This window comes from Hippoglossus stenolepis, chromosome 1, assembly GCF_022539355.2.
Source record: "Hippoglossus stenolepis isolate QCI-W04-F060 chromosome 1, HSTE1.2, whole genome shotgun sequence".
In the NCBI taxonomy this organism is placed as follows: Eukaryota; Metazoa; Chordata; class Actinopteri; order Pleuronectiformes; family Pleuronectidae; genus Hippoglossus; species Hippoglossus stenolepis.
In genome coordinates this window covers 20339126-20366687 of record NC_061483.1, presented here as the reverse complement: position 1 = coordinate 20366687, position 27562 = coordinate 20339126, and the positions used below count along the sequence as shown (strand labels likewise).

General features: G+C 40.7%; 2 protein-coding genes across 10 annotated transcripts in view; both read right to left on the bottom strand.

Annotated features, from left to right (window-relative positions):
• Positions 1–447: 447 nt before the first annotated feature.
• LOC118112927 (tropomyosin alpha-1 chain) lies at positions 448–10325 on the bottom strand. 6 transcript variants are annotated; one of them, XM_035162427.2, is made up of 10 exons: positions 10116–10324; positions 9598–9723; positions 7166–7299; positions 5675–5792; positions 5428–5498; positions 5238–5313; positions 5071–5133; positions 4808–4877; positions 4063–4141; positions 3309–3638 (listed from the first exon to the last, which is right to left on the bottom strand). In XM_035162427.2, exons 1-10 carry the CDS (start codon positions 10227–10229, stop codon positions 3635–3637), a joined length of 855 nt encoding a protein of 284 aa, XP_035018318.1. In that variant the 5' UTR covers positions 10230–10324; the 3' UTR covers positions 3309–3634. The 6 variants fall into 6 exon arrangements, with proteins under 6 accessions (XP_035018320.1, XP_035018319.1, XP_035018323.1 ...); XM_035162429.2 differs by lacking the exons at positions 3309–3638; positions 4063–4141 and adding an exon at positions 448–2569 and having other exon boundaries at positions 10116–10325; XM_035162428.2 differs by lacking the exons at positions 3309–3638; positions 4063–4141 and adding an exon at positions 448–1115.
• Positions 10326–14973: 4648 nt separating this feature from the next.
• The window catches only part of tln2a (talin 2a), a 93240-nt gene continuing 80651 nt past the window's right edge, over positions 14974–27562 (bottom strand). For 3 of the 4 annotated variants that reach the window (XM_035163420.2, XM_035163430.2, XM_035163441.2), the window contains exons 47-59: positions 26878–27044; positions 25839–26022; positions 25550–25675; positions 23760–23876; positions 23353–23538; positions 23009–23116; positions 22496–22601; positions 22143–22148; positions 21607–21731; positions 18960–19148; positions 18686–18868; positions 18363–18488; positions 14974–17671 (exon numbers count right to left, since the gene is read on the bottom strand). In XM_035163420.2, coding sequence (XP_035019311.1) covers positions 17543–17671; positions 18363–18488; positions 18686–18868; positions 18960–19148; positions 21607–21731; positions 22143–22148; positions 22496–22601; positions 23009–23116; positions 23353–23538; positions 23760–23876; positions 25550–25675; positions 25839–26022; positions 26878–27044 — 1752 coding nt within the window. In that variant the 3' untranslated portion in view covers positions 14974–17542. The remainder of the gene's footprint in view (positions 17672–18362; positions 18489–18685; positions 18869–18959; positions 19149–21606; positions 21732–22142; positions 22149–22495; positions 22602–23008; positions 23117–23352; positions 23539–23759; positions 23877–25549; positions 25676–25838; positions 26023–26877; positions 27045–27562) is intronic. The other variant, XM_035163449.2, reaches the window with a different exon arrangement.

Here is a 27562-nt window from a genome sequence, read left to right as displayed (position 1 = left end):
AGGATCCCCCCCAACTTTCCTTTAACAGATATTGTGACTTCTCAAAATAATGCATGGATCTTGATGGAAATGTGGATGGCATGTTAAGGGGATTGATATTTTTTAAGTGTGTGAACTTTGGTGCAGATCCAATAATTAAAAAAATAAACTGAATGTGGTTTTATAAGGGGACTGTTTGGCCTTGGCAGAGGTCTGCACTCTGAGTGTCATTCTTAAATTTGACTGCCATGAAATGATGCAACAAAGTGGGAAGTTGCACAGTACCTCACAAGGCTACATTTTAATTACCAGTGGCACTTCAGTTGTAAAAGTACTATAGTATTTCCATTGCTAACATAAATTAAAAGTATAGTCATTTCATATTGAAATAACCAGTTTCTTATTTGACATGTACAATTTTCTTTTTCACAATATTGAAAAACATTTGTAATGATGCCAGACTTAAAGTACATTATACTTCAATTTATTTATTTATCTTTACATTTCCAAGATAAAATGCGAGAGACAAATCAAACATCAGTTTCTCAAAATGAACAGAGAAGTGAGTACAGTGCGCAGACATTTCTCTCACTCAGCTGGAACAAAACAATACATTCAAGCAACTATGCTACTGCCACTTAATACATGTTTACAATACACAAGAATCAAAGACAAAGAAGCAACTTTACAAAAGTACACATAATAAAAGTCCCTTTTATGTAACTTGGCATAACTTATGGCTTTGATCATGATGGTTATGTGCAGGATTTTTCCTCCCAAGAAAGTGCAAATTATTTGAACATACATATAAACCTATTTAAGATATACAGTGAATTGTAACTAACCTTTGAATACAGTGTGTGAGGGAAACAGTATAGTTTGAGGGGCGCTATAGAAGCTTCTGTGCTACCTTGTGTTGAATGTGGTTCTTCAGGACAACAGGTTCAGAGGAGACATAGAAACAACTCCTCACATTATCGGCAGCAGTCGTATATGGGAGCCAGCCATATTCACAGCAGAGGAAGCATCGTGGGGCAGGGGAACAAAGCTGGGTCAAATGTTAATCATCTCCATTAGAGTCTGATCCAGCGTCTGTTTTACCCTCAGGCCTTCTTCTTGAGCACGCGTGAGTTTATCTGTTAATATAGCATTGCATCAGTTAAACATCGGAGAACAAACAGCGCAGAGATGCACACACTATAGCAGACAAAGCTCTTTTCCAGGTTAATAGACAGTGTTAGACTTTGGTTGGATATTGTTTCAAACTTTAGTTTGAGGAATTGATATTCTATATTTTCCCCAATAATATAAGTTAACATTCAATAAGCAAATACATTTCCTCAACTCAGATACCCTGAGCCAATCCCACAAACTCAACTTCCATTTTGAAACGTTATCTTTAAAGAATATTGAATATCATGATCAAGCTAAAGACAGGACTGTAGTCATGACTGCATGGGTTGAGTTAAGGACTAAATAATATCACCTAAGGCAAGTTGTTAAGTTTTTCCAAATCTATGGACTTGAATGATACTTATGATCTTTAGTATTAAGTACAAACACCCCAACAACGCAGTTTTGGATCAATTAAAAAAAAAAGACTTTAAAAAAACAATATGAGCACCAATCTGACCACTAATAATGAGAAACTAGTAGAAACAGTTATTGTGAATATCTCTACACAGGCCAATGGTCAGTACTTCATCCTTACTGCTACATACAGAATCAAACTCCCTCTGCAATAGCTGGGTTTGGTTTAAAAATGTATTTCAGAAGCCAGATTTTTAACTTTAACCTATCGCCTGTGTTAGTTTGCGATTTTATTCAATTCAGGAGGTTTTGTTTTAGGTGATATGCTTATTGAAAAATATATCTAAAGATCTACCAGGGAGAGTTTGAGTGACAGCCTGTCAAGCTTTCTCTGAAATGCTCGAGACCGTCACAGGGTTCAGAACCACGTCACTAAAATCCAGTGATATTAAAGCAAAGCCTGTTTAAAAACACTGACAGTGCCCTGATCAAACACGATTATAGTGATACAAATGTACTCCCAATAATCAAATCAAACTTGAAATAAAACCAAAATGAGTGGTTTAGTTCTCTGTAAAGCTGAACACCTTCTATCTTACTTTTGGTTGATGCTTGACCATTTGCAATGAAAACTTGTCCTTGTTTTTGGAGGCGAGTTCAGGGATGCAGAAGGAATTCTAGTCCATGAAACATTTTGGTCTGCATAATCAGCCTACACCACCCCCCCCCCAAACAACAGCAGTACAGATTACTGGATTCATGTGCTACAGCCCTGACAATGACTGAGAATACTTATCAAATTCATTCTGTAACTGAGGGTGTCAGGTTAACCTCTAAATCTGCGGTTTGATCATGCATAATGTGAAAGTCTTCCTCGTCCTACTTGTTGACAGAAATGTTTGGTTTAGTGCAAGTTGTGTGTCAGAGACACAATTGCCTATGTTCTTTTTTTCCAGAAAACTTAAAGCAGATGAGCCCACTCCAGTTTAGGCATCGTTTAAGGCTACTCTCAGTTCATTGGTCAGAAGGCGGTTTTTCTCAAGCTGCTTGTATAGATGGTCTTGTCAGTCAGAAAGCAGAGAAGAGAAAAGGGAAAGAGACAGAAGGCAGGTTAGTACAGACCACAAAGAGTTAGTGCTGCAGTGAAGTTCATCATTAAACAAGTGTTAGTTTGCATTAAAGATCATAAACAACATTAAGAAATCATCCTGTTATTTCCCACAGGACTAACAAGCTGATCACATTACCCAAACATTATTATAATTTTTAAAGTTTTAAGCCTAGAACCTATAACTTGTATGCAAGTCGTATAGTGTATAGTAACCTAGCCAATCGTAGCAGACATGATTTTCGCGATTGTGGTAAACATTTCCATGGTAACGGCGAGCTCAACCAATCAGACATTGCTATTACACTTGAGGATGCGGGATAGTGTAGTACAACTTTGAATTTGAAAAAAACTAAACGTGTTTTTCTTAATACACTGTTGATATCATACAGACTTCTACAGGGGATATAACATTGTTCAATCTCATAGCATAAGGTTACATTGGATGGTAAAAACATTATGGTTGATAATCAAAATCTCCATTTAGAAAATAAATGGGAGTTTTACGGCCAGAACCACCCTGTTGAGCTGTGACCAATGAATATTCCACATTCAAGGTTATTGATTTTTGGTGCAGGGAATCAAGCTGAGCTTGACATCAAATGTCTTCTTTTTTGCAGGATTACTTACCACCTAAACATTGCAATTATACCAAGTTACAGTCCTCTGAGAGAGAAAAAGGAGCAGCGAATGGGAGAGGAGCTTCAGAGTTTATTCAAAAGCTACTCGACAAAATAAATAAATACAGAAGACAAATATTTAACAAAAAAAAAAGAAAAAAGGTGGGACAAATGGAAATAAAGAAACATGGCAGGAGAAAAGGGGAAGGACTGACATTAATGGAATAATGTTTATTTTACAGAAAGTAATGGGGCTCAAAAGGTCTGTACGAGAGGTGGACAAATGGATGATATCAGCGACTGCCCACTGTGCAGTAGTGGTGGTGGTGGGGCAGTAAAGAAATAGGATGAGAGATGAAGACGTTCAACCAGCTTCTGGAGTGAAGGGTGTAAACATTTAGCTGTGAAAAAAAAAAAGGAGAAGAACAAAAGTGTTGGAAAGAGAAATAGGAGGATTGGAAGATAACAGTCATGCAAAACCAAAGCAGAAAAAGGGATGCAGAAGTAAGAGGTAAGACAAAAAAAGATTGAGAATCTGGTGAGGATGAACTGCCATGTTGCTAGAAACTATGAGGGAAGATCAAGCCGAAGAGCCAAGTTATAAACATCTTTAAAACACAATTAGTCCAAAGCCAAAACAATGTTATAAAAGCAGTTAGGTTAGGGAGGATTTAAGAATTTTAAAAAAATCTATCCCATCATACCCTACATTTAACAGTAAAACTCACTTCACCCAAACATGCCACAAGAGGGAGCTATTGTATGTTGGCAAAGTTGTTAGAGGGATTGATAACTAAGGCACAAAACAAGCGTGTGGTGAATTACATGGAAGTCATGTCGTTGAGGGCGTGGTCCAGCTCCTCGCTGATGGCCTTGTACTTCAGTTTCTGGGCATACAGCTCATCTATTGTGAGGTGATTATTATGAGGAGGCAGCGAGGGATTTGAAATAAAATAGAAAAGACAGAAAAAGAATAATAAGAGATGTCAAGAGAACAGACGTCAAAAGGGCAACACAAATGGAGAGACTGAGAAATAAAAAAAAAAAAGAGCAGGACAGAAATAGGAAGGGCTCATGGAACAGCTGGTGATATTGTGTCAGATTCTTGAGGAGTCACTGAGAAACAGCCTCACATGTTCCGTGACCCTGTGAGGGCCGCTCGCAACTCGTTGGCCTTGAACAGTCACTACAGCAAAATGTCAAACAGCACTGTCGTGAGAAATGATTTTGCCAACGTGAATAATATCACACTGGCCTCTGAGGATCACGGACTTGTTTCTTCTCTCAGCAGGAGAGAAGTGACAGTACAGATATTTAACCCGGGGACTCTTTAACATCCCGCTGATGAAATAAATAACCTCTAACTACTGCACCGTTTATAGGAGAGAAACGTTTTTCTCCTTTGTGAGTGTTCCATTGAGAAAACGTGTTTTTACGATATGAAGAACACTGTACGGGTTACTTTTTTTGTGCCGACTGGTTGAATACAGTAAAAACCAAATAACATTCTGTGAAAAATACGAATATAAACTCTGCAAGTGCTGAAAAAGCAAGTGGAAAAGATACATACCCTCAAGGTCATCAATGGTCTTCTCAAGCTTGGCGACAGATCTCTCAGCAAACTCAGCACGGGTCTCAGCCTGAGTGGAGGGATACAGTCAAACATTAGCAATTCCCATTAAGAGGTTTACATTTACTAACCACAGCCTTAGACAACACTTACATCACTACTAAAAAAAAAGATATAGTCAGCATACTTCAGGCGAATCCCAATCAGCATTTTTTTAAAAAGGCATTATAGAATTAATAGAAAAAATTGCAGGATGAACTCACCTCCTTCAGCTTGTCTGTGAGAACCTTGATCTCCTCCTCGTACTTGTCCTCCTTCTGCGAGTACTGTGGTTACACACAAAGGGCAGCGTAAGTCGAATATAATCATAATGTTCTGGTGTTTATACTGTGGAGCATTTGCTGGGAATCTTCTCCGTCGGCCATCTTACCTTCTCTGCCTGAGCCTCCAGAGACTTCAGGTTGTTCTGCACGGTTTTCAGCTCCTCATCCAGCTCAGAGCACTTGCTATTCATTTTAAGTGTGGTCGAAGAAGCAGCAGATAGAAAGAGAAATGTGAGGAAAATTAAAAGCAACATTGTTGTGACTTTGGAGAAACAGATGGGGGGAGGAAACGGTTACCTCTCAGACATCTCAGCGCGCTCCTCTGTACGTTCCAAGTCGCTCTCAATGATCACCAACTTACGGGCCACCTTAAGTCACAACATGCACAGTTTAGTCGCACACTAGTTCTACACATAAGGATTAAATCCATGATGGATTGCGACTCTGCAGCAACAATATTCATCCGACAGCAGACAGCCACAGCTGTGACATTGAAGTGAAAGCATGTAGCACTAAGTCCACAGTGAACAGCTGAGAAACTTGCCTCCTCATATTTGCGGTCAGCCTCCTCAGCAATGTGTTTGGCCTCCTTCAGCTGGATCTCCTGCAGCTCCATCTTCTCCTCATCCTTCATCGCCCTGTTCTCAATAACCTTCATGCCTCTGAGGGAAAGAAAAAAAGCACGGCAGGTAAGCACAACAGCAGGCCCGGCGTGGCGAGGACTGACTGACAAGAAACAAGTGGTTTGTCTCTGAAAATGTGGATCTTTAAGTTCACAGGGGAACATGTTTCCTTGATTCTTGTCACATGCTGGCAAAGCTAGTCTGAAACACAAGGAGAACTACACAGTCTTCCACTTACATCGTACACTTTAGGCAACAAGTGTGACCATTATGTCCACCGAACAAAGACAAATGTACCACCTCTTCTACGATTGGTCATGAGTTTTACTGCATTAGTCATGAAGACATTTGGATATCAACAATTCTAACAAGGCAAAAATAAATAATTTAGTCATGGAATTATGCTAAAAATCATTAAAATAACTGCTTTTCTGCTGTTTAAGTACATAAATGCAATATTACTTACAGCCACTTGTTGCAGCGCTGAGCCAAAGGTTAATGGAGTAGCTCAACATGTATTAAATGAAATCTATGATCTTTAAAATACCAGAGTTTAGCACAATCCTGTATTTTAGTGCTATTCGTTCATTTTCTTATTTGTCTTGAATGGGATTCAGAGCCAACATGACCACAGTGCTTCAAAAAGTTTGCAACAGCATGGGACCATAAACTTTAAGGAGACCCATTATGCTCATTTCCTGCTCCATATTTTTATTCTGGCACTCGGCTACAGTAACTCTGCATGATTCACAGTTCAACAACAGTCTATTTAACTCAAAACTAACAGTTGGGCAGCTTTTGACTGAAACAGGCAATATTAGCCAAGGCCTCCATAAGAGACCTCAACCTTCTTTTGATTGGCCGAATATCAGGAAACCATCGCACCTAGCACCGGGTGTTTAGGTTGTAAAAGCAAAGCTAAGTAACTAAAAACAAGTAGCAGAGCACAATTGATTGGAAATTGCAACTACAAATACATTCATACATGTTTGAGCCCGAATCTGATCTGAAGTTTGAGAGTGGACAAAGATCCGGAGCAAGAGAGATTCTAGATATTATCATATCAATATTACTGATTTAAATCACATTGGGGAAGTGGGGAAAAAACGCTGAAACCCATCAATCAGTAGTCTGGCGATTGAGCTTTTGTCAAAGAGGGATTGGTTGTATATGCATTACTGACATAACAATATGTAATGTATATGATAGACAATAAGTAAAAGCATAATAGGTACATTTAAGTGCGGTGGGGGATTCAGGACAGGCTTTTCTTCTTTAATAGGAGATGACGCGAGGCTAAAAATGTTTGGCTCTGTGCACAACCTATGGTTGAAATGCGCTGTGAGAAAGGCATGTGAGCCGAGTGTGTTGATCCAGTGGGTGGTCGGTCTCTGCAGGTGCCAGAAACCCACCTCTCACTCTCGTCAGCAGCCTTCTCAGCCTCCTCCAGCTTGGTCAGAGCTGTGGACAGACGCTCCTGAGCACGGTCCAACTCCTCCTCGACCAGCTGGATACGCCTGTTCAGGGAGGCTACATCACCCTCAGCCTAGGGAAAGAGCACAACACCACAATCATCAGTCAAGTTTGAGTTGCATTCGCAGGCTTAAAACATCCCCAAACCCTCTGTGGTCTGTCCGCAGTGAGCGTGGGGCTGGGTCATGGGCCCCCTGCAGGGAGGGATGCAGGCTCTGATGGGCTCACAGGGTGAGGGGATGGGAGGCATTTTAAACCCAACACCCAAAACCCAACATTGTGCATTTCAGGAAAATGTTAGGCTAATTCCACCTCCCTTCCTTTTCCCTTTTACACCTTCAACTTCCTGTCTCACAGTGAGTTACTCATCTCTGTCCCACCAACAAATTAGCTACTAAACATGGCTGTACTTTACAGATGAGAAACAGCAGCAGCTCCTTTGGGATCCCACCAGCTAACTCCCTGCATGAGGAGCTGCGGTGCTGCTGTTAGCACGGTGGTTACAGGGCGGGTGGTGTGTTCGGGTGGAGCCCTTCGTCCCTCATCTCTCCTAACTCCATCCTCCCCTCCTCGGCGCACCCTGCAGCGGGGGCCGACTTCCAACATGTCTACCCGGTACCTGACTGCACACACGGCCGCTGTCTGGGCCCCGGCGGCCACGCTTTTTGAGCAGATTTGCGTCTAATGCCGCCGGCAGCCTGCGGACTAATTGCCTTAGGTGATTAGCAGCAGCTTACTGCCTCCCTCGCGGTCCTCTCCTGGTTCACTTCCCGCTGCAGCAGCGCGGCTCGGTCCTCCGCCACATCGGCCTGCTCCTGCAGCGACTTGATTTTCTTCTTCACGGCTTCCAGGGAGCTCCCACCGGCCATGTTTACCTCGTTCTTCCCTGTTGTCACTCCTGTATCTGGGCTATAAGCTGGTGTGGTCCCCCCGCTCTCTCTCTCTGTGTCTGTCTGCCTGTTTGCGGTGTGCGGGCTCGCTCACGCACACTCACGCACACTCTCGGAGGATGCGGCGCGTTTGATCCCTGCCCCCACCGCCTCTAATCAACTGCTGATGAGGATTGGGACGTGCCATCGGTCCCGGAAGTACCAGATTTTTTTAAACGCACTCAACTACGTTCATCCAGGGAAGACGAAAGTAAACAAGCTGCGCTCGTGTCGTCTGTTCTTTCAAATGAATTCAGTGTCGTGCCTTTGTACTTTCAGTCTGTTTCACAACAGTTTAATTCATGGTGTGTTTGGAGCGCATCCCTTGCTGGTGCAGTGAGCTCACCCTATCACAGCCTCAGCTCAGACATCACACACTGACTCAGTCATTAGATACCGACACTATGAGACTAGTAACTCACTCACTCACTAACTGACTAACTAACTGACTAATTAGTTTACGTTAATAGTCAAGTTCATAAACCAGATCCCGTATTATTATTATAGCATTATTCTTATTCTTATTATCATCATCAAACCTGAATGACATTTATTTTATGCTAACAACATTGCTTTCTGTAGATACATTATGACCCACAACCATGTTGCATCCCTAAAGTGCTTTTTTATGGCCCACTTATTTGCTCAATGCTACTTTATCCTGCCCTACGAATTCAACAAGACACTATTCTACTTAATATTTATTTACTTACTATAATGTTCCATACAGTTTAGCTTAAATCTAATCCTAACAAATGTAGGTTACAGTTGGTTATATTAGTTTTCAGTCCATCTCTCTAATCTGTGAGTCTACTTTTGTCCCCTGTCAATCTTTCAATCAGTGAATCAATCAATCGATCAATTGATTAATCAAGTCCATATTTAAGGTCAACAGAGGTTATCTTACATTATCCCATGGCAGGCTATGTTGATAATGTTATTAGATTTGTGCTTTGTTTATGACGTCTTTGCTGGTTTTGACAAAATCAGTTAGTTGAAATGAGTGTCCCATTAAGAGCAGCCTATGAACCTGTAACGTCATTGTGATCAGACATAAGTGCAGCAAGTCAACTGAAACCAGCATCACCACAAGTCTGTCAGGGATTGTACAGGCCATAATATGCTTGTAAAACGTCTGAAACTCTCCACTGGTCCTCAGATTCGTCCAAAAGGTTGTGTAATGCACTGGTAGGTCACTGAGCTGTGACCTTACCATCTACAGCACAAGAGCTAAATTTAAATATCCATATATTCATCCTATACTGCCCCCAGGCCTCCTATATGATTGATAATTGCATAACTTAATTGTAAGAGAATCTGTATGGAGGCTGGTAATCTTAGTTTCCTGGAGGGAGGCCCAAGGGGTGGCTCTGGGTCATAACATTATCATCGCCCTACAGGGGCTTCTCCACCAATCTGTGGGGCCATCAACACAAACTCACATCTGTGGCCTTCTTCTCAGCGACCTCCAGTTTCTCCTGGGCATCCTTCAGGGCTTCAGAGTACTTGTCCAACTCATCCTCAGTTGACTTCAGCTTCTTCTGCAGTGTCACCAGGTCATCATCAAGCTGGGACACAGAGGAACAAGAAGAGATTTACTTCCAACACCATTATCGTGTTGTATGTGCTCATTTTCAATCACAACACCAATTAACCAATTGCAAAAGCCCTTAGGCTAATAAAATAGGCATAACATTAGATATCATAGCTAAATCGTGCCTAATACAATAGCAAATGTAAACTGTAATCTGTTTTCCCAAATGTTTAAAAAATGTTTTAAAAAATAATATATATTATATGTATATTGTGTTTTTCAAAGTTAATCAAATGTTATGATGATACATATCAATCCTCAGTGACAGGACACTAGCCATGCGGCAACCAAGCAGCGCTAAAGCGCACTGTGCCATCTGCCCCAGTGCGTAAAAGCGCAAGTGCAAGTTCCGCAGTGGATGCCGACCTGTTTGCTCCTGTCCTCAGCTGCCTTCTTGTCTGACTCGGCCTGCTCAGCTCTGTCCAAGGCATTCTCCTTGTCGAGCTTGAGCATCTGCATCTTCTTCTTGATGGCATCCATGGCTGCTTAGTGTCGGGGGGTGTCCGCGCGAAACCAAAAAAGAAACTGAATGAGAGGCACGGGGCGTCTGAACCACACTTAACACCAAGCTGGAGTGGGAGCTCGCTCACGATGTAGCGAGTCAAATACGTGTTTTGGCAGGGCAGTTACTGGACACCCACTACTTTATGGGAAGCAAGCACAGCTGCTTGCCAACATGTGAACTTTCTTTTCTATGAATCTCATCGCTGATTCGCTCTTGAGAGACATTTGATCTCTTCTGTGACTATACATGGGGCATATACGTCAGAGGGCCCCTCCTCCCCTCACACCAAGACGTCCACTCCTTTTTCTCACACCATTCAAGTGACAGGCAGGAATTGACAAGAGTCATGGAGGTAGTAGCCCCTCAGGAGGGGGGATCTGAGAGAAATATGCTGATAATAGTGACTTAATATTCACTCAGGAATATACCCCAGAATCCATGTGTGAGCATGAGACACAGTTTGGCCGGAGTCTTACAACTGTATTATACTTTTTCATGTTTAGTGCCAAAATACAGGATTTTAGACCTGTAAACACACATTATTTATTCACAACAACAGCATTTCAACAGATTGTTACCAGACTGAATTGTCATTGCACCTCATGTATGAAAGATATATTCATACAACACATATATATCTAATTGGATAAGCCCCTGTGAAAGTTCGTCACCCTCTGTGGGGGTGTCATATTAGCCAGTTTGTCTTCCAGGGATCCTTTCAGCACCTCCCTCACTGCATAGTTCAACATCCGAGCAGGAATCCGATACGTCGGAGTATATCATCAAGCTTGTTCAACTCCTCTCTTAGGTAATAGATGCCCGAGAGCTATATCTCCAGTGGGCCACAGTGGACATAGCGGCATGAACACACAGTGGAAGACACAGCTTTGGCATTTGAATGGCCCCCTCGCTTCACCTCTGTGATAGTTCAGAGGGACACTGGCTCAGACGCAGCTGTCACACACAAGCGGTTGTTACGACTGGTGGACGGCTGAGTACTGAAAGTTTACAGTCCACTATAACCTGTACAGTAACTGATTTAGTCGGGAAAGTTAGACCTCGAGAAGAATCATAAATATAAGTTTAAGGGGGGAAATAATGGGTGATCTCCTTATGTTAAATATGTTTTACTTACATACTGTACACCACTGTTATGTAGTATTTTATGCACAGCCCTCTCTTTTTGTCCACAACCCATACTATTTGTCCTTTTAAGATGCCTTTAGATTTTTGCATCCTCCTCTGTTAGTCCCTCACTCTCCTGCTTGTGTTTTGTTGAGTGCATATATTGGGATCTTACTTTGTAGAAAAGCACCTGCTGGACTCTCTGTGTCCCTTTATAGCCACACCCACCCTCACCAAGCTTTAGGAAAAGGCTTTCTTGAAAATCAGAACTATTTTGGTTAATTTGTGAAAGAAATTGTTGTTATAGAAACACAGGCTATATGACATTTTAAACCTTTAGCACTTCACTATTCCTTCTTTCTCTGAGTAGTGATGTATCACACATAAATCTGTAGCTGAAGAAGAAACAGAATACTTCAATAGATTGCTATCACACTTTGAAAGTTTTAGATTTTATAATGTCTACTTTAGTAAAATCAAATGATCCCTGTTTTCCCCCCATGTTTCATTCTGTTATATTGTGCCTCTGTGGTGGTCCAGCCTGATACCCTTGGTGTGGGGCTTTTTTTTTTAAGCCGTCAGCTGTCACTGAGTTGTCATCCCGCCATGTGTTTTGTGGGCTGTTTAGTAGCAAGCCAGGGATTCCCCTCATATGCAGAGATCAGAGGGGCTCATGGTGCAATCCATGTCACCCTAGCACCCTGGATGGATAGAGAGACAGACATCACCACTCTGTACCTGTCCAACAATTAATGATTTACATAGATGGATGGCCTCAGCGGTTTGTGGACTTGGCGTTACAATTAAAATTTGAATTTTCTATTTTTCATTCTAGGGCCAGAATGCATGGTCAAGATTCTCCTGCAGCACAGACAACTGTCCTCATGATTCTTTGGATTTTGCCCCTTACATTAAATTATTAACACTACTGCAGCAGTAATCTACACTTTTTTTTACACATGTTTTTACTGATCATTTCCAGTGAATGAGTGAAAACAGGTATAATAGTTCATATTTCTGCTGTTAAATCAGGTATTGAACGACTCATTGTGAGTATTTCACAGAGGAAATCAACATTTTTATACAAACATTTCATGTTTTATTTGTCTGTTCATCATGAAATTACTTACATCAAAGGATAAAGATGTACCCTTTCAAAACAAAAGGTTCTTTGGACAAAAAAAGCTCCCTTGTGAGGATGAGATTATTCTGTTGGAGACATATGACAGACAGCTGTGACAATTAAAATAACCCTCAGAATTCCCATCATGCATGGGGAAATGTGATCACTCTAACAGTGATAGTGTGGCCTGTAGAGTTTAAAGGTCTTTGAGATTTGATTTGATTATTATTATTAATATTATTTTTATTATTGTTGGTCATGCACTGATTTCATGTTGTAGACAAGTCTTTGTTTCATCAACATTCTATATGTTTGACAGCTTTCATTCATATCTTGTTATAATGCCAATAAGTATTCATTAGTTTTATCGAACCTCAGTGTCAAACCACAAATAAAAGCTGGTATAGATGTGTTGAGGCAGCTGAGTGAGTAATGTGAGAACAGTTATGTGATGATTTCATTGTTAATATGGAGACTGGAATCTCTCACTTCCAACTCAGCTATTAAAAGTATGGAGGAGGAACAATGTTAGTGTAGCGCCAAATCCCCCCGGGTCCGAACAAATGAAGCTTATCGCAGAGGGTTTAGACGTACAGAGCTCATGTGTGAGGTCATGTAACCACATCAATGTGATGAGTGTGTTCGCCGCCGTGCACAAGGGCTTGTTCCAGTATCCCTGCTGTGTCTTTTTCTGTCTGTGGAGTAACACAGCAACAACAACCTGATAACAATAATAAAACTTTATTTATGGAGCACCTTCCACAATGCAGTTACAAAGTGCTTTACAAATTAAACATGAAAACAATTGAAGGTAAACCATACAAGCAATTTGAATAAAAATGTAAATGATAACAAAATACAATTTAAATATATACATTTTATCAGAACTACTCATAAAAATAGTAAATATTAAAAGTGAACGTTGACCCCAAGTCCTGATCTCAGGCTGAACCTTTGATTTAAAGTCAAATGTGAAAATTGAGGTGACTGTAGGTAAAAGAGGCTGAGAGAGAAACAAAGAGACAGTGGAGGTAATCTTTTATTTTGTTTTTAAATGTCTACAGTGACATCGAAGCTTATGACCTCGCTGCGTACCCACTTTCTCACATTTATTATAATTAGATTCAGGACATAAAAGTAATGGATGAGCTGTCTTCCATCAGCTGCTTCTCCATATTCAATTCAATGCTCTTGTCCTTTTAGCCAAGGTTTTTGCTGTGTCCCCCCCCCCCGAGCCCAACCACTGCAACAGGGCCTCTTGTTATTCAGAAAAATGTCTAACAGTCACTGAACTTTAGATTTCTTTCACATGAGAAAGGTATGTAGTAGTAGCAGCGTTAAAAACCTTCTCCATGATAAAATGTCAGGATATGGATTCCAGGTTTAAAAGGAGTTCTTGGAGCAGCTGTGCAACTGTAATTGACATTGCCTCCTCAGATTTTAGCGCTGGACAAATTTAGCACAGTTCTCAGTTCAGAGCCTGGACTCACTATGGCTTCAGATTTAGTGCTGACTCAGAAATCCCATCTCGTCCTGACACTAAACTGACACAGACACTTAAAGACCTTATTCACCTGCCAAGACTCATCTCTCTGCTATTCACTCAGGCTGCAGAGGTCACAGTGGTTCTTCATCAGTGTCTGGGCTGCTGCTGAAACACTGTGGGAGGAAGTCACGGACTGAGACGAGGAACCAAAGGGTTCATGTTTTATTTATTCAGTAAAATGCTCAGTTTTACTCTCAGTAAGTTTTACTTACCCAAATAAAGTTCTACATGTTGTTTCTGAGCAGTTTCTAAACTGACAGGAGTATAAGTTTGTATAAAATGTGGGTATTCAACCTCAGTACATTTTGAAATCATATTAAATGTTTAATCAGATTTTTAGTCTTGATCAACAATCTGTGATGACAATGTTTTCACTTTTAACCGTATTCCATGTCCTACTTTTTAACATTGATGTATTGAGACGAATATAGTTTGTTGTATAATGAAATATAGGTCAAGTAGACGTTTCAAATTTCCAATGTGATGTATCATCTTGAGGTGCCAAATGTGAGGAGGGTATACCAGGTCTCCACAGCTAAATCATACAGATGAATAAATGTGCTTCTTTAGAGCTTTTTACTGTTCTTAAAATGCAGTTGGATGCAGTAGTGATTAGTGTTATAACCATACTTCTGTTAATTTCTGCGTCTGTTCAAAGGTGTTTTTTGTAGTTTTTCCTCACTCTAGTACCTTGTTTTACCTCCAGCCGTTCTTGTTTTAGTTTAAAAAAAAAAGTTTGGTTGTATGTACTGTACTTATTCCCCAGGTTTTTACTTTTGCTGTTTATCTTTTGTTTATTTTCTGTACTTGGCTCTAATGTGAATAAGTTCTCTACCACATCACATTCCTAAGTTCAAATAAAGATTCAATGAAAAAATTAAGGAACGAACTTGTATAACCACAAGAAGAAATCTCGACACACTTATTTCCATCGAAATGCTTTATTTTTCAGTGAATACAAAAAATAGTTTTATTGAGGCCAGATAAATATCTTTTATATCGTATGTTACCACTTATCTTAATCGTCCTAACTTCATAGCCGTATTTCTGTTAAGGAGAGGAAACATACAGAACACTTCAAATACTCCACATCATGATCTTAATGGTGACAGATATATCCAAATGTTCTTATCACATTTATCTTTCAAAGAGGCTTAAAAGCACAAAGGAAAAAAAAAGCCCATCCAAAAAACGTCATAACGTACAATAAAGCAGTTGACAGACCTGAGAGTGCAGTCTGTCGTAGTTTAGAAGCACTGTGGTACATGCCCATGGAATCCAGTACAAAAAATGTGTGCATATATATACTTATATATATAATATACATACTGATGGTGCACATTTTTTGACTGGCTGACAGTTCCTCTGTCATCCCCCAAAGGCTTTACATGCGGCAGAGAGAAGAGAGAGATAAAGGGGATGCACTTGGTTCAGCACTTTAAGAGGAACAGTACAATAACAAAGGGGGGCATCACGTTTTAGAAAACCCACAAACATAAACCTGCATTCCCAAAACAAACAGCTCGTCCTGGACCTTCTACTGACCGATGAGGTGAAGCTGCCCGCTCGGAGCGGACCAGACACTGTATGGGCTACGGACTAAGGCACTAATCATAAAACTCTACGGACTTGACTGATGAGTAGTGAATATTCCCCTCCCACCCCCACTCCAACACACAAAACACAATGCCAGAAAACACCTCTGGATTCAACCTGCTCACCGTGGTGAGATGTCTCTGCGATTGCTCAGTGCATCCTTCAAAAGTTTATCTCTGTCGCTGTATAAACAAAGTGAGATGCAACTGAAGCACAAAGCCATGCAGTTTCACAGCAGGAGCGAATCTTCACGATACAATATACTGTCCTTTAATATTGAGAAAACACAGCCCATATATAGTAAGACGAGGGAAACCAAACACACTACAATCAAACTCAGTAAACAAAAGAAGTTCTTCTATTGCAGCGAGTAGTAAGTTACACAGAAGCACCTTTAGATCGGGACGGACAAAAAAAAAAAGGAAAAGTTTAACTGCAGCCATTAGTGTCACTTCACTTTCAGTTCACTCAGTTTAACCTCAATTCTTACAAGAGTTATTCGCTTATTGCAAATTTATTTCCAAATTTTGATTTGACTTCTTCCTGAACCCGCAGAATTGGAGGTGAATTGACTCAGATCAATCCCTGGCAGTGATCTAGTATTGCTGGGGGAACACAAATTAAACTACTGTAATAATTTCCTATCAATGGGAGAGGAAAATAAAAGGAGGGAAGTTTTTCTGCTGGGCGTCGTCACCATCAGACAAAGCACAAGGCGCATAGAAGAAGCACGGCAACTGATTCAAGAGGTCTGAGGTATTTACAGCTATCCTTCATATGCAGGGTGTTGTCGCAGATTACTCTAAACACAATCTTAAAAGTAAACTAAGCTCCGAGTTACTATCCTCTCCTTTATTATTACTTTAAGTTTGCAAGGTGTAAAGGAAGCCAGCAGCGCCCCCTTCAGCACCACCCGTGTTATTGCATCATGATCAAATTCTGTTTATACTGTGTGGACGTCTCAATACCTGGCATGATGAGGAATTTAAAAATATATGTTATATTAGGGAATATCACATGACATGAGATGGTAAATAAATGAGATTATCTCTGCGCCCCCTCTCTGCTAAAAAATACTCACGAGTAATAAATATTCCTTCTATGGTAATAATTCGTCCAGTGTGGAAAAGCTTTCACATAGTAACACGATTCTCCTCGAGTCTCAGTGGCCGCACATGATGACACCTATATTCACGGGCACGGACAAAACTCTGCATGTAGAGCCCATATAACACCAGCATTAAAAAAGTTAAGAAAGAAAGATGCTTTTACAAGTGTTTAAAGGAAAACTCCGAACTGCCTTCCTTCATATTCAGGTTAGTGACCACAGAATTAACGTCAACACACACCGAGGTCATGTGATTACAACAGATATTAAGGTGCCGAATTGGAGCATAAAAGGCCAACATTCATAAAACATCAGTGTACCGAGGTGAAATATTTTTGCTCTGCACGTAGCGTTGCAGTTATACCGCTGTATACGACATGAGCGGCGATACAATCAATTCATCATCTTAAAAAGTTTGTGAGCTTGAGCTGAAAATTTGTAAAACGGAATAAGGAAAGTGTCGCTTCTGGACAAAGATGAGAGTGTATGAGCTTTGTCCTCAGCACGTCACATTCTGGTTCAGATTACATCAGTCATAGAGGTTAGGTTATACATGAGGCAGTTCTTCAGGCAAATCACCACAATCTGTATGTTGGTTTTCAGAAAGTAGTCAGTTCCCCACAGTGGTTGCTAAAAGATCTTTCCGTTGTGCTGTGTGGGCTCCAAACGTGACTCTGAAGCCGCTGTAGGCCACATACCTGTCCAAGTGTTAACAGAACACACATGTTCACATGGACATATGTGCTCTTCCCACTGCTCTGTACGCAGCAGTGACGCAGAGGTTGAGTCATTAGTTGTTGTCCTCTCGTAGTTCGCTGGGCAGGAACTTGTACTGCTGCTGCCTGATCTGAGCCAGTTTCTTCCTGGCTTCTTCCAGTTCCCTCTCCTTCCTCAGCATCTCCTCCTGGGCCGCAATAATCTGGACACGCAGACAAAACATTTTATTAATATAAAGCATTTAACATTTTGTCCAGCAGGTACCTAAACACATTTTACTGTTTATTTTGTGGTTTCAATCGTGTTTTACCTCCAAGGAGGATTCTTTTTAACCCTTGTTGGTTTGTTGGAAAATGTAAGTGCGGATCTGGATCAGTGGTTGGACCAAGATTTATTTTTCAATCTCTTAGGAGATATTTCTGAATGTGTGCAATTTTGTGCAGATCCAAATATAAATCTGGACCAAGTGAATTTAAATGTGGTTTCATAAGGGGACTGTTGGTCCTTGGTGGAGGGATCAACTCTACTGAGTTTAAAATAGTGATGAAGAGGAGTTTTACAAATGTCATTAAGATACCTTCTGGTTCAAAAGCCACATAATGCTTATAGTAAATATCAGCACTTCTCTCAATGCTTCCTTTATGGTCAGTTAATTATGTGTTTTGAGTTAAAAATACAGTATTTGCATTTGTTGATATGGATTTTTTTAAGAAACAAAAAGGAGGCAAAATGATCTGCATAGGACACCAAAACTGGTTATACTGGATATATCCTGTATCATTTGAAGGGTACTGTTAAAAGGTCACAATATCAATTAATTCAGTGTGATAATACACCGGAGCTAACTGATAAAAGACTAAATGTTTAGTCCTAACCCTGCTCAACATTCCTACCTGTGCTATTCCACCCACAAACTTTGTCTTGACCACCACATTGTCTTCATCTGCTTTGTCGAATGCTGCCTTCTGAGCAGCCCGCACCAAGTTGTCTGATGCTTTCTTCACAGCGTTTCCAGCAATCTGTGTGAGGAACACATCCAATCAGAACAACAACAAAAAGCAGCATGAAAAATCTAAGTAGACTTTAGAGGACAACTATAGAAGCTGAGCAGCCACGTCTACAACTGCTGTGGTAAATATGAGCATTTCTACACTGGATGTGATGAGGAATATTACAGAAACCTGGGGATGTCTTTTGAAAAGTGACTAAACTGTACCTGCAGTCTCCTCATGGCCTCCGAGTCCTGGTCAGCCTTCACCTTACAGGCCACCAGCAGCTGAGCCGTGGACGCAGCCACCTGCTTGGCTGAGGAGATGAGCTTTTCCTCGCTGGCGTGACCCTGCACCGAGGCGTTGGCTGCCTCACACAGGTTGCTGGTCGCTGCTGCTACCATACGTGCCTGGTGGAGACAATTAAAAGTGCATTTGAATGATTTTGTTTGCTTGTGTGCCTCAGACTGAAACCTGCATTAAACAGTACTTTATACTCACTGCAGAGATGAGTCCCTGGGACCACTGGCCATCGTCCACAGCATTAGCAGGGATCAAGCCCACTTTTCCCTGAGCCACCAGCTCTCTCTGAGCAGCAGAGGCTGATTTGACCAAAGCGCTGGTGGCTGCGGCGATGGACTTGGCTGCCTCCAGGATCTGCTCCTCAAAGTTCAGCGTCTCATCCGCTAGCTGAGGGGGGAGAAGACAGAATGGGGTCTTTCACTCGGCTTCAATTTTCAACTATTAGTGCCACTAGTATTTAAAGTCACCAAGTTAAATTGGGGTTCTACAAGTTCTACAATACATGTAATTGTAACCACAGTCTCACAAAGATTTGATTTATTATTGATAACTCCAAAGGTTTTTGTAAAAAAACTTTTAATGGAATTTTAATTTCACCATCATTATTAAATGGAACTGGGTTTGGGATGGAAAAAAGCAACCAGAAAAACAAAAAGGTTTAAAAAACCTCACAAGGCCAGAAACTAAGTATCTTACTGAACTGTAACAGCTGATAAGAAGCTACATGCACGTCCAGTTTTGCACATTCAATCATATTCATGTCAACCTATTGACACGCACGCACGCATACACACACACGCTTTCACACACAGACACATTCACACCACAAGTCTGTAGACAGAGCGGGACACTGTAGGAATATGTTTGATATATAGTTGGGACTGAATAACAACCTAATATATCAAACATATCAGACAGAGCCCTGCAGAGAAGGCCTCCGGTGGTGGGGGCAGGCAGGGGGGGAGGGAGGGAGGGAGGGAGGGAGGGAGGAGGCAGGGTGGGGAGGAGAGGGCGGTTAACTGGGAAACCAGAGGACATATACTGGGACAGGAGCTACAAGTGGCACAGATGGATGCATGATCGGAGGAGGACGAGTCTCAAACAATCTGCTACAATGATGAGAATCAGGAGGTAAAACGATGATGATATGGACACCTAATGAACTGGGTTAAAATATGGACGACTGAGGTCCTGTTCATACCTGGTATTAACATTCATCTGAGAGATCTGATCACAAGGGCACAGCTCCAAGTTCGTCTTTTTACACTTGGTATTCAAATGTGTCTCCTGTCACCACTTGTGATCGGATCCCATTTGCTCTATATGCAGATATTCATGTACATGTGTTACGTTTGTGTTGGAGAGGACCAAATTATGTTTTAACCCAGTCTGATATTGATATGATTTACAGATGTGTTGTGGCGGTGACACAAACAAATCAACATATGGACACTGAGAGGCATACAAATACATTTGACTCATTTTGAAACTGTAGCAGGTGAGAGGACGTCAGCTGAGAGTGTTCACACATAGAAAAGAATGTGGCCACATGCCTCTCAGACTGACTGATCAGATCTCAAGACGCATTTGGGTGGGTTCAGATCGGATCACTCAGGACGGATGTTAATACCAGGACTGGAAGAGGTCTGAGAAAGTTCAAATTCAGAGACTCTGGTGGGGGTGAGATCTTAAAGTGAGGACAAAGATTATTGGATGGAAAGATGTAAACAGGGAGGAGACGGCACGAGACACAGAGCAACTTCTCAGTGATTTTGTTATTGTTAGATGGCACCGACTTCCAATTTTAACACTGAAATATTCATGTAAACCATAAAAACAACATAGATGTTTACACACAGACGCAAGACATCAAAACTGGTTTGAAGTAAAATAAAAAAAAGCTTAGCTCTAAAAGAAAGTGTCAAACAGACATTTATCCTGTGTTCGCCTGACAGATCATGTTTGAATGACTGCTGTAAAGAACATCTATACGGTGCTGCCTAAAGACATGTGGGCACATTTAAATCTAAAAAGCAGCAGGACTAGATGCTGTCACAAACAGGGGCTCATCATTTGTGTAAATTTAATATTTAATTATCTATCAGCCACAGGCACTGCAAGTACTTTTTATTTTTGAATACAATTGACACATTTTACTGGTGATTTTGCCTAAGAAAACCTGAGTGCAGTACTTTTATTTGTTGAGACTTCTTTTTTCTATTTTTGTAATGCTCCTTGGAGTCCCACTAGAAACAAACTACTAACGGTACATAAAGCAGTTACAATTATCTCAGTATATTAGAAATAATAACTCAGTGCATATTAATCAATGATTGGTAAGTATATGTGGGTGGAGGTGTGAGCTGTGATGATAATGGAATGTTCAGTACTAGTGGATGATCCAATCAGGGTCTAATCATGACATTTGATTTTTCTAAAGAAATGATGATATCGTAACGAGCTGAAATATTGAATGTTCCATATTTACCAATAAATATAATTTCAAAAGACTCAGTAATGAAATTATAATTATATAACACTGAAGACATCTTGCATAAAGCATGTTTATACTTAAAGTATATTTTACTGGTGGTACATTAAGTACAACTTATGTAAAAGGATTATGAATGGACTTTTACGTGGGTATTTTTACATTGTGGTTTACTTCTTTTCCACCACTTTCATATATCTACAGATTTATATTAACAATTGTAATGAAAACTTGTGTTTTATGAGTTGTACTTTCCTTCGTGATGAACGTTTCTATTCTTTAGTTCAAACCTCTGAAACTGTGTAGTGATCTATGTAAGTCCCACAGTGGCTCATCACACCCTTGGTCACCCACCTTGGGCTTGGCTCGGGGTTTGAGCTGCTCCAGCTTCTTCGCTGCCGCTTCGATGGACGCTGCCGCTCCAAGCAGCTCCGTTTCTGCGATAACCGTTGGGTCCTCTGGGTCCACCCACTCGGAACCTGAGGCACGCGTGCACACATGAAGTTAGGATCAAGACTTCAAGACTCACATGTGAAAATGGGATTTCAAAAAGAAACAAACGTCACAAAGTAGTGTGTCAACAGAACATGCCTCACAACAACACAGTGATCACACAGAAAGAAAAAAAAACAGTGCCACATGTCATCACATCCCATGCAGAGTTGATGGGAGGCCACAAACTGCAATGAAGATGAGTGATTTAATGAAAATGAGAAACCCAAAAAAACTAAGCGTGATGGATGGAGGCGACTACTGCATGTACTGGAGAAGCCTGAGAGCAGCTGGATTTGAAAATGAGATGAAATGAATTAGAAGTAGCGCTGAGGAGCGAAGGCGTTGAACAGCTCACTCAGCTGGTGAAATCAGTCACAAAAACAATGCTGACTTACCTCCGTCTGTGGCGAGAGAAGGAGGACAGCAATATTACCAAGAGTTTGTTTAAAGGAAAGTTTCTGTTGCTCTGTCATTTGGGAAATTAAACGTTCATTCTCTTGTATATGAAGTGACCTCCTACTGGAGATTGTAAACAACAACAGGCTTTGTAGGAAACTTCATTAGTAAATAAATAAAGTGATGATGTAGATATACAACACAGATATAGTCCTGTGAAAGGGGTCAGTGTGTGAAGTGTGGTATCAGTGTGTGTGTGTGTGTGTGTGTGTGTGTGTGTGTGTGTGTGTGTGTGTGTGTGTGTGTGTGTGTGTGTGTGTGTGTGTGTGTGTGTGTGTGTGTGTCTCATTACCTTTCATGGCCTCTGCCGTTTGGATGAGCTCCGTGACGGCGCCTGCCACTCGTTTGGAGCAGGCCGCCAGCTGCTGCTTCTGCTCTACAGTGGGCCTCTGCAAGAGCTACACACACACACACACATTAAAGAAACAATGAAAATGAATTATTAAATAAATATATAAAATTATTTCCTAAAACTCTGTGTTTGGCAGTGAATCATTCAAGCTCATAAAACCTTTGATTTACTTGATCTCCCAAAAGTACATGGATGGATGAAATGATTATATTTTGAATAATCTAAACAGTATTCTACAGTTTCAAAGCAATGTTGGAGCAATCCCGTACACAGTTGAGAGTGTAGTTTTTTTTATAAATCTGAAAATTAAACAGAGAAATTCCGGCAGAACCGATGCATCTTAAATTGTTGAACGACACAGACATTCATCATCTTGTCTGTGACTCGAAGCCAAACACGGACAAAAAAGAAACATGTATCTCTCTGAACCTACTGATTCAGTGTTCAACCTACCAGCAGGACTTGTTCCAGCAGGTCGATGTAGCCAGTTGTACACTCTGCTCCAAACATCAGTGCTCTGTTCTTCACCTCCTCACTGACCTCTGGATGGTAGGCCGCTTGCTGAGGGATACAAACACATTCACTCCAGATTCAGCAGGAATATTATCCATTATCTTCCTTATATACTTTTATTAATTTTATCTAAGTAGGACACTATGAGAAATATGGTCCAAATTAAAGCTCTGGTTTGATATTTTAGGGAATAATCCAGGTGAGTTATTGTTTCCTACAAACGTACAACACATTAGACTTTTTAAATGTATGAATTTGTATCGGTTATTGGGATAAGAAAGAACCTTGCAGGTGGTGAGCATGTCTGAAATGGCTTTGCGGCTGAGGTTGGCCGTATGGATGACGTCCTCCTGCCGGGCCGAGTTGCCTGCAGCCACAGCCTTGGCAGTTGCCATGGTGATGCCTTTAGTCATGCGAATGAACTCCTCGGGTGTGGTCGTCTTGTTGGGAGCGTCCTTGGACTGAAACAGCTTTGGGAAAGAAGATGGTGGGTGTCATTCCAAAAAGAAGTGCAAAGATCTGACTGGGCCACGAACAAAAGCCCTGACGAGTGTTCACTGTGTCAGCCACTTAATGCTTTAATTCATTTTAAAAAGATAAAAATATTTGTTATTCTTGTGATAGCAGTCATTTTGCATTTCCGCAGTCTAATATTCATTCATGCACATTATTCATCTTTGCTTGTCCTTACCGCCATTTCCTGTTTGATGCACTCGATTGTGGCCTCCAGGGCTCTGGTTCCCCGTGTGGCCTCGTCCTCCACGGCCTTAACTGTCTTCAGCAGAGACGTGACGTTGGTCACCATCACCTACAGGAACATGACGCAAAAAACTGATGAAATCTTTGTTCATCTACACCTGGCCACTAGAAAACTGTCTTTGAATGTCATGGAAACCAAATTCAAACAGACAGAGTTCACTTTTACAGGAGTTCCAGAGTGGAAAAGGACTGTTGAGGATGTCACCTGTTTCTATGGTGTTTAACTGTATGATTTGTTACCATGTCAACCATCTCTGTGACATTTATTCTTATTACCACAGCAGTATTAACATCTATGGTACAGTTTCTGAATCAAATTTAATGATTGCTTACTGAACGTTTTTTTAAGTGTGATTATGACGAGTATTTGATATTTCAATGTGTGATTATGTGTATTTCACATTTTTAGTTATTTCCTTTTATTTGCTTCTCCGTTTTTAAACCTATGTAAATTGTATCTGAGCATTGTTAAAAGCACTATATACATACAATCTATTATTAATGAGTAAGTGTTAATTAATTAAATAAACAACAATCCTATAAACTGTCCTGCTCACTATTTTGCTACAATGCCCAAATTATGCAATATACTACAGAGATAATGGAAGGAAAGCTACTATATAATATAAATGGTTTGGCAAAAATCCCTGACAGTAGAGCAGCATTCACCAACCTTTTAATGGTGTACTACATACAACCAAAAACTAGAGGGCGCACATTAACCACAAAGAAAAGCCATCAGCGCTCAAGAGCTGAGCCTAACATATGGTTTGTTTCACCTCAGGTCCTGAAACTGCATGTGAGGCATACTAAATAATATTATCTGAGAGATCTGAGAGTGACTGTGAAAATGACTTGTTTTTTTTAGCTTCACAGCTCGAGGTGATAATGAGCAGTGAACAGTGTCATGATTATATTATGAACTCGGCTTTTACACTGCATATGTGTTGAAGAAACACTTGCAGCTGGTTAGAAATATCCCAGCTTCCTGTTCTCCTGGTTATTTATATTAATGAGACACATGGTTCAGTCTGATGAAGAGGAGGCTGTCTGCTAGGTGTAGATACAGTGAGAACAAAGAAAAATGGAAAACAGTAAAACTCATTGGGGGAAGAAAGAAAATAACATTATTGTTGCTAATCTAGTATTAGGGCCATTTATAGAAAAATAATCTGAAATTTCAGGAATAATATTATGACTTTATTTTCTTATTGTGAGAATAAAATCATTAAACGATGAGAATAAAACAGCAATTAAGAGGAAATTCATAATATTCGGAGGATTAAGTATTAATCTAATCAAAAAAGTAATATCAGAATAAAGTCATAATTTAACAAGCAAAAAAACCCATAATATTTAAATAATAATAACTTTTAGGAAATAAGCAGAAAGGAGAATCAGTGCTGGCCGGAGTTCCACTCCTTCTGGATCAAAAATCATTGAGAAACTACAAAACATTAAATTATGATTTTATTCATTCTCATAATTTCGTGATTATATTCCTATAATATCATATCTTTATATTCCCATAATATTATGATTTTATCCTAAAAATCCCACCAAATAATTCAATCTCTTGACAATACCAAGAACTCCGACATTGTTATTCTAAAGAACTCTGAATCTGAAAAGGCCATAAACACTCTGACTGTATAGAAGCCCAGCGGAGGCCTCTAAGTGATGACATGGTTGTATGAGGTGCAGACTCACTGATGCCCTCACCTTGGCAGCGCTCTTCAGCTGGTACATAGACGGATCGTCTGCTGCTTTGCCAGCAGCACACTTGGTGGCACTAATGAGCTCGGCCAGCGCCTTGGCCACATCTTTGACAGCGTTTATCAGAACCACCTAGAGAACACAAGCACAGATGATGACACTGATTTATTACGGTGCATTTTGTGAAAGAGACGGGCAAAATTTCCATAATGTCTGATAATAGGCCGAGTGAACCAAGGACCAAGAGAAAAGAGAGGGAGGGGAGAAAAACTGGAGAAAAGGGAGAGCGGCTGACCTGCGTCTCAGGGTCGTCCGAGCCGATGCTTGCAGCTCCCAGTTTGACCACATCTGTGAGCTGGGTGATGGTTTTAGCAGAGGAGTGGGCGGCCTGTGCCAACCTGTCCTGGCCGGAGGCTGCGCCGGACACCAGCATCTTTGTGTCCTCCACCAGAGCTTTGGCCGTCTTCAAAATGTTTTCCCTGACAGCGAAGACGAGAAAGGAGGAAGACAAAAATGTTTCAGTGACTTAAGCTCTGATTCGCTGCGGACGTCTTTCTGCAGCAGATATAAATTGTAAATGTGTGTGAGAGTTACGAGCATCAAAACTGATGCACACTGGCACTTTTCATTTCAAAGGCATTTGCACATCAAAGCTTGTGTAAACCACCAGGAGGATGGGTAAAGGTTATGTAACAAGTTGTAGGTTTATTTTTCTAAAGCTGACAAGGAAAAAAATGTGGAAAGCAAACGCAAAGTTTGATTTATCAAGGAGCCGAGTGACATCATTTGAAATGAAAAGTGATTTAAATTTGCTTTCATCCTGCTCTGACAGGGCGTCAGGACAGTGAGGTTCAAAACAATTTCACTAAGAATTATGTTTAAGAAACTCTGTTAATTATTTTTGGTCACGTCTCATCTGGGATTGTTAGATATGCATCTCTTTGAACTTAATTCATTCAAACACAACTTTATAATAAAAATAACCCAGTTTAACTCAAGTCAAACAAGAAAGAACATTCTTCATTCTGCAACAATGTGGACTTTGATAGACTCCAACTATAATCATTTCTAAACTCTACCTATTTTTACAGCTTGACATTTTAAAGAACATGTTAAAATAAAACAAAGACCAGTTAAGAGAAGTGACACCTCCTCCATCTTTCAAACCCTGGGGGTGATTTAGTTTCTTCCTGCAGAGGTTTCCTGCCTCTGTTCACCAGTTAATTTGTCACTCTGTCAGTTTTAGAAGAAAAATGACCGGAGGGGCAAAGTTTAGATTCCAGTTGTACTCGTAGACCCTCTCGCTCAGAAACACAGAATCATGCGGCTCTCACCTGTGGTCAGCGAAGGACTCGTCATCCTCTGCGTTCAGCGTGCCGGCAGAGGCGAACATGATGGTGGTGTCCAGGTCGGCGATGATACCGGACACAGCGCTGGCTGCCGTGATGCAGGCCTGTGTGCCCTTGTTGCCCGCCTGGAGGGCTGAGAGCACCAGGGAGACCTGAAGACGCAAACAGACACCACAGCACCGGGAACAGATGTGTGAGGATGTGCAGATATCTGAGGCACAAACTATAGATTTCATATTTTAACTTGGACGCAGTCGACATATCATATTTTGAATTAGTTTGTATGAGTTTCTTACTATAATTTAGTAATTTATCGGTTGGCAGATTATAACGACAGATATGAACAGACATATCTGCATGGGTGTTTATGTTTGTCGATATAAAAAGTCTTATTTTACAGGATTAAAACAATTAAAAGAAAAGTCAAAAACTTAAAAATCCATATCGGTCGAGCTCTATAAATTAGTACGACTATGTTTTGGTCAGCTCGAGCGGAGATGAACACATCTTTATTGCTCCAAGCAGAGCAGAACGAAAACAACACAGTTATAAATTCTAATGAACAGTTCCATTCTGCATTGTTTGCGATATGCATCTCCTTGGTCCATGATAAATATTGCATTCAAATGAGAAGCCCAGCGCACCAGTCATAAGAGGATTTGAAAATCTG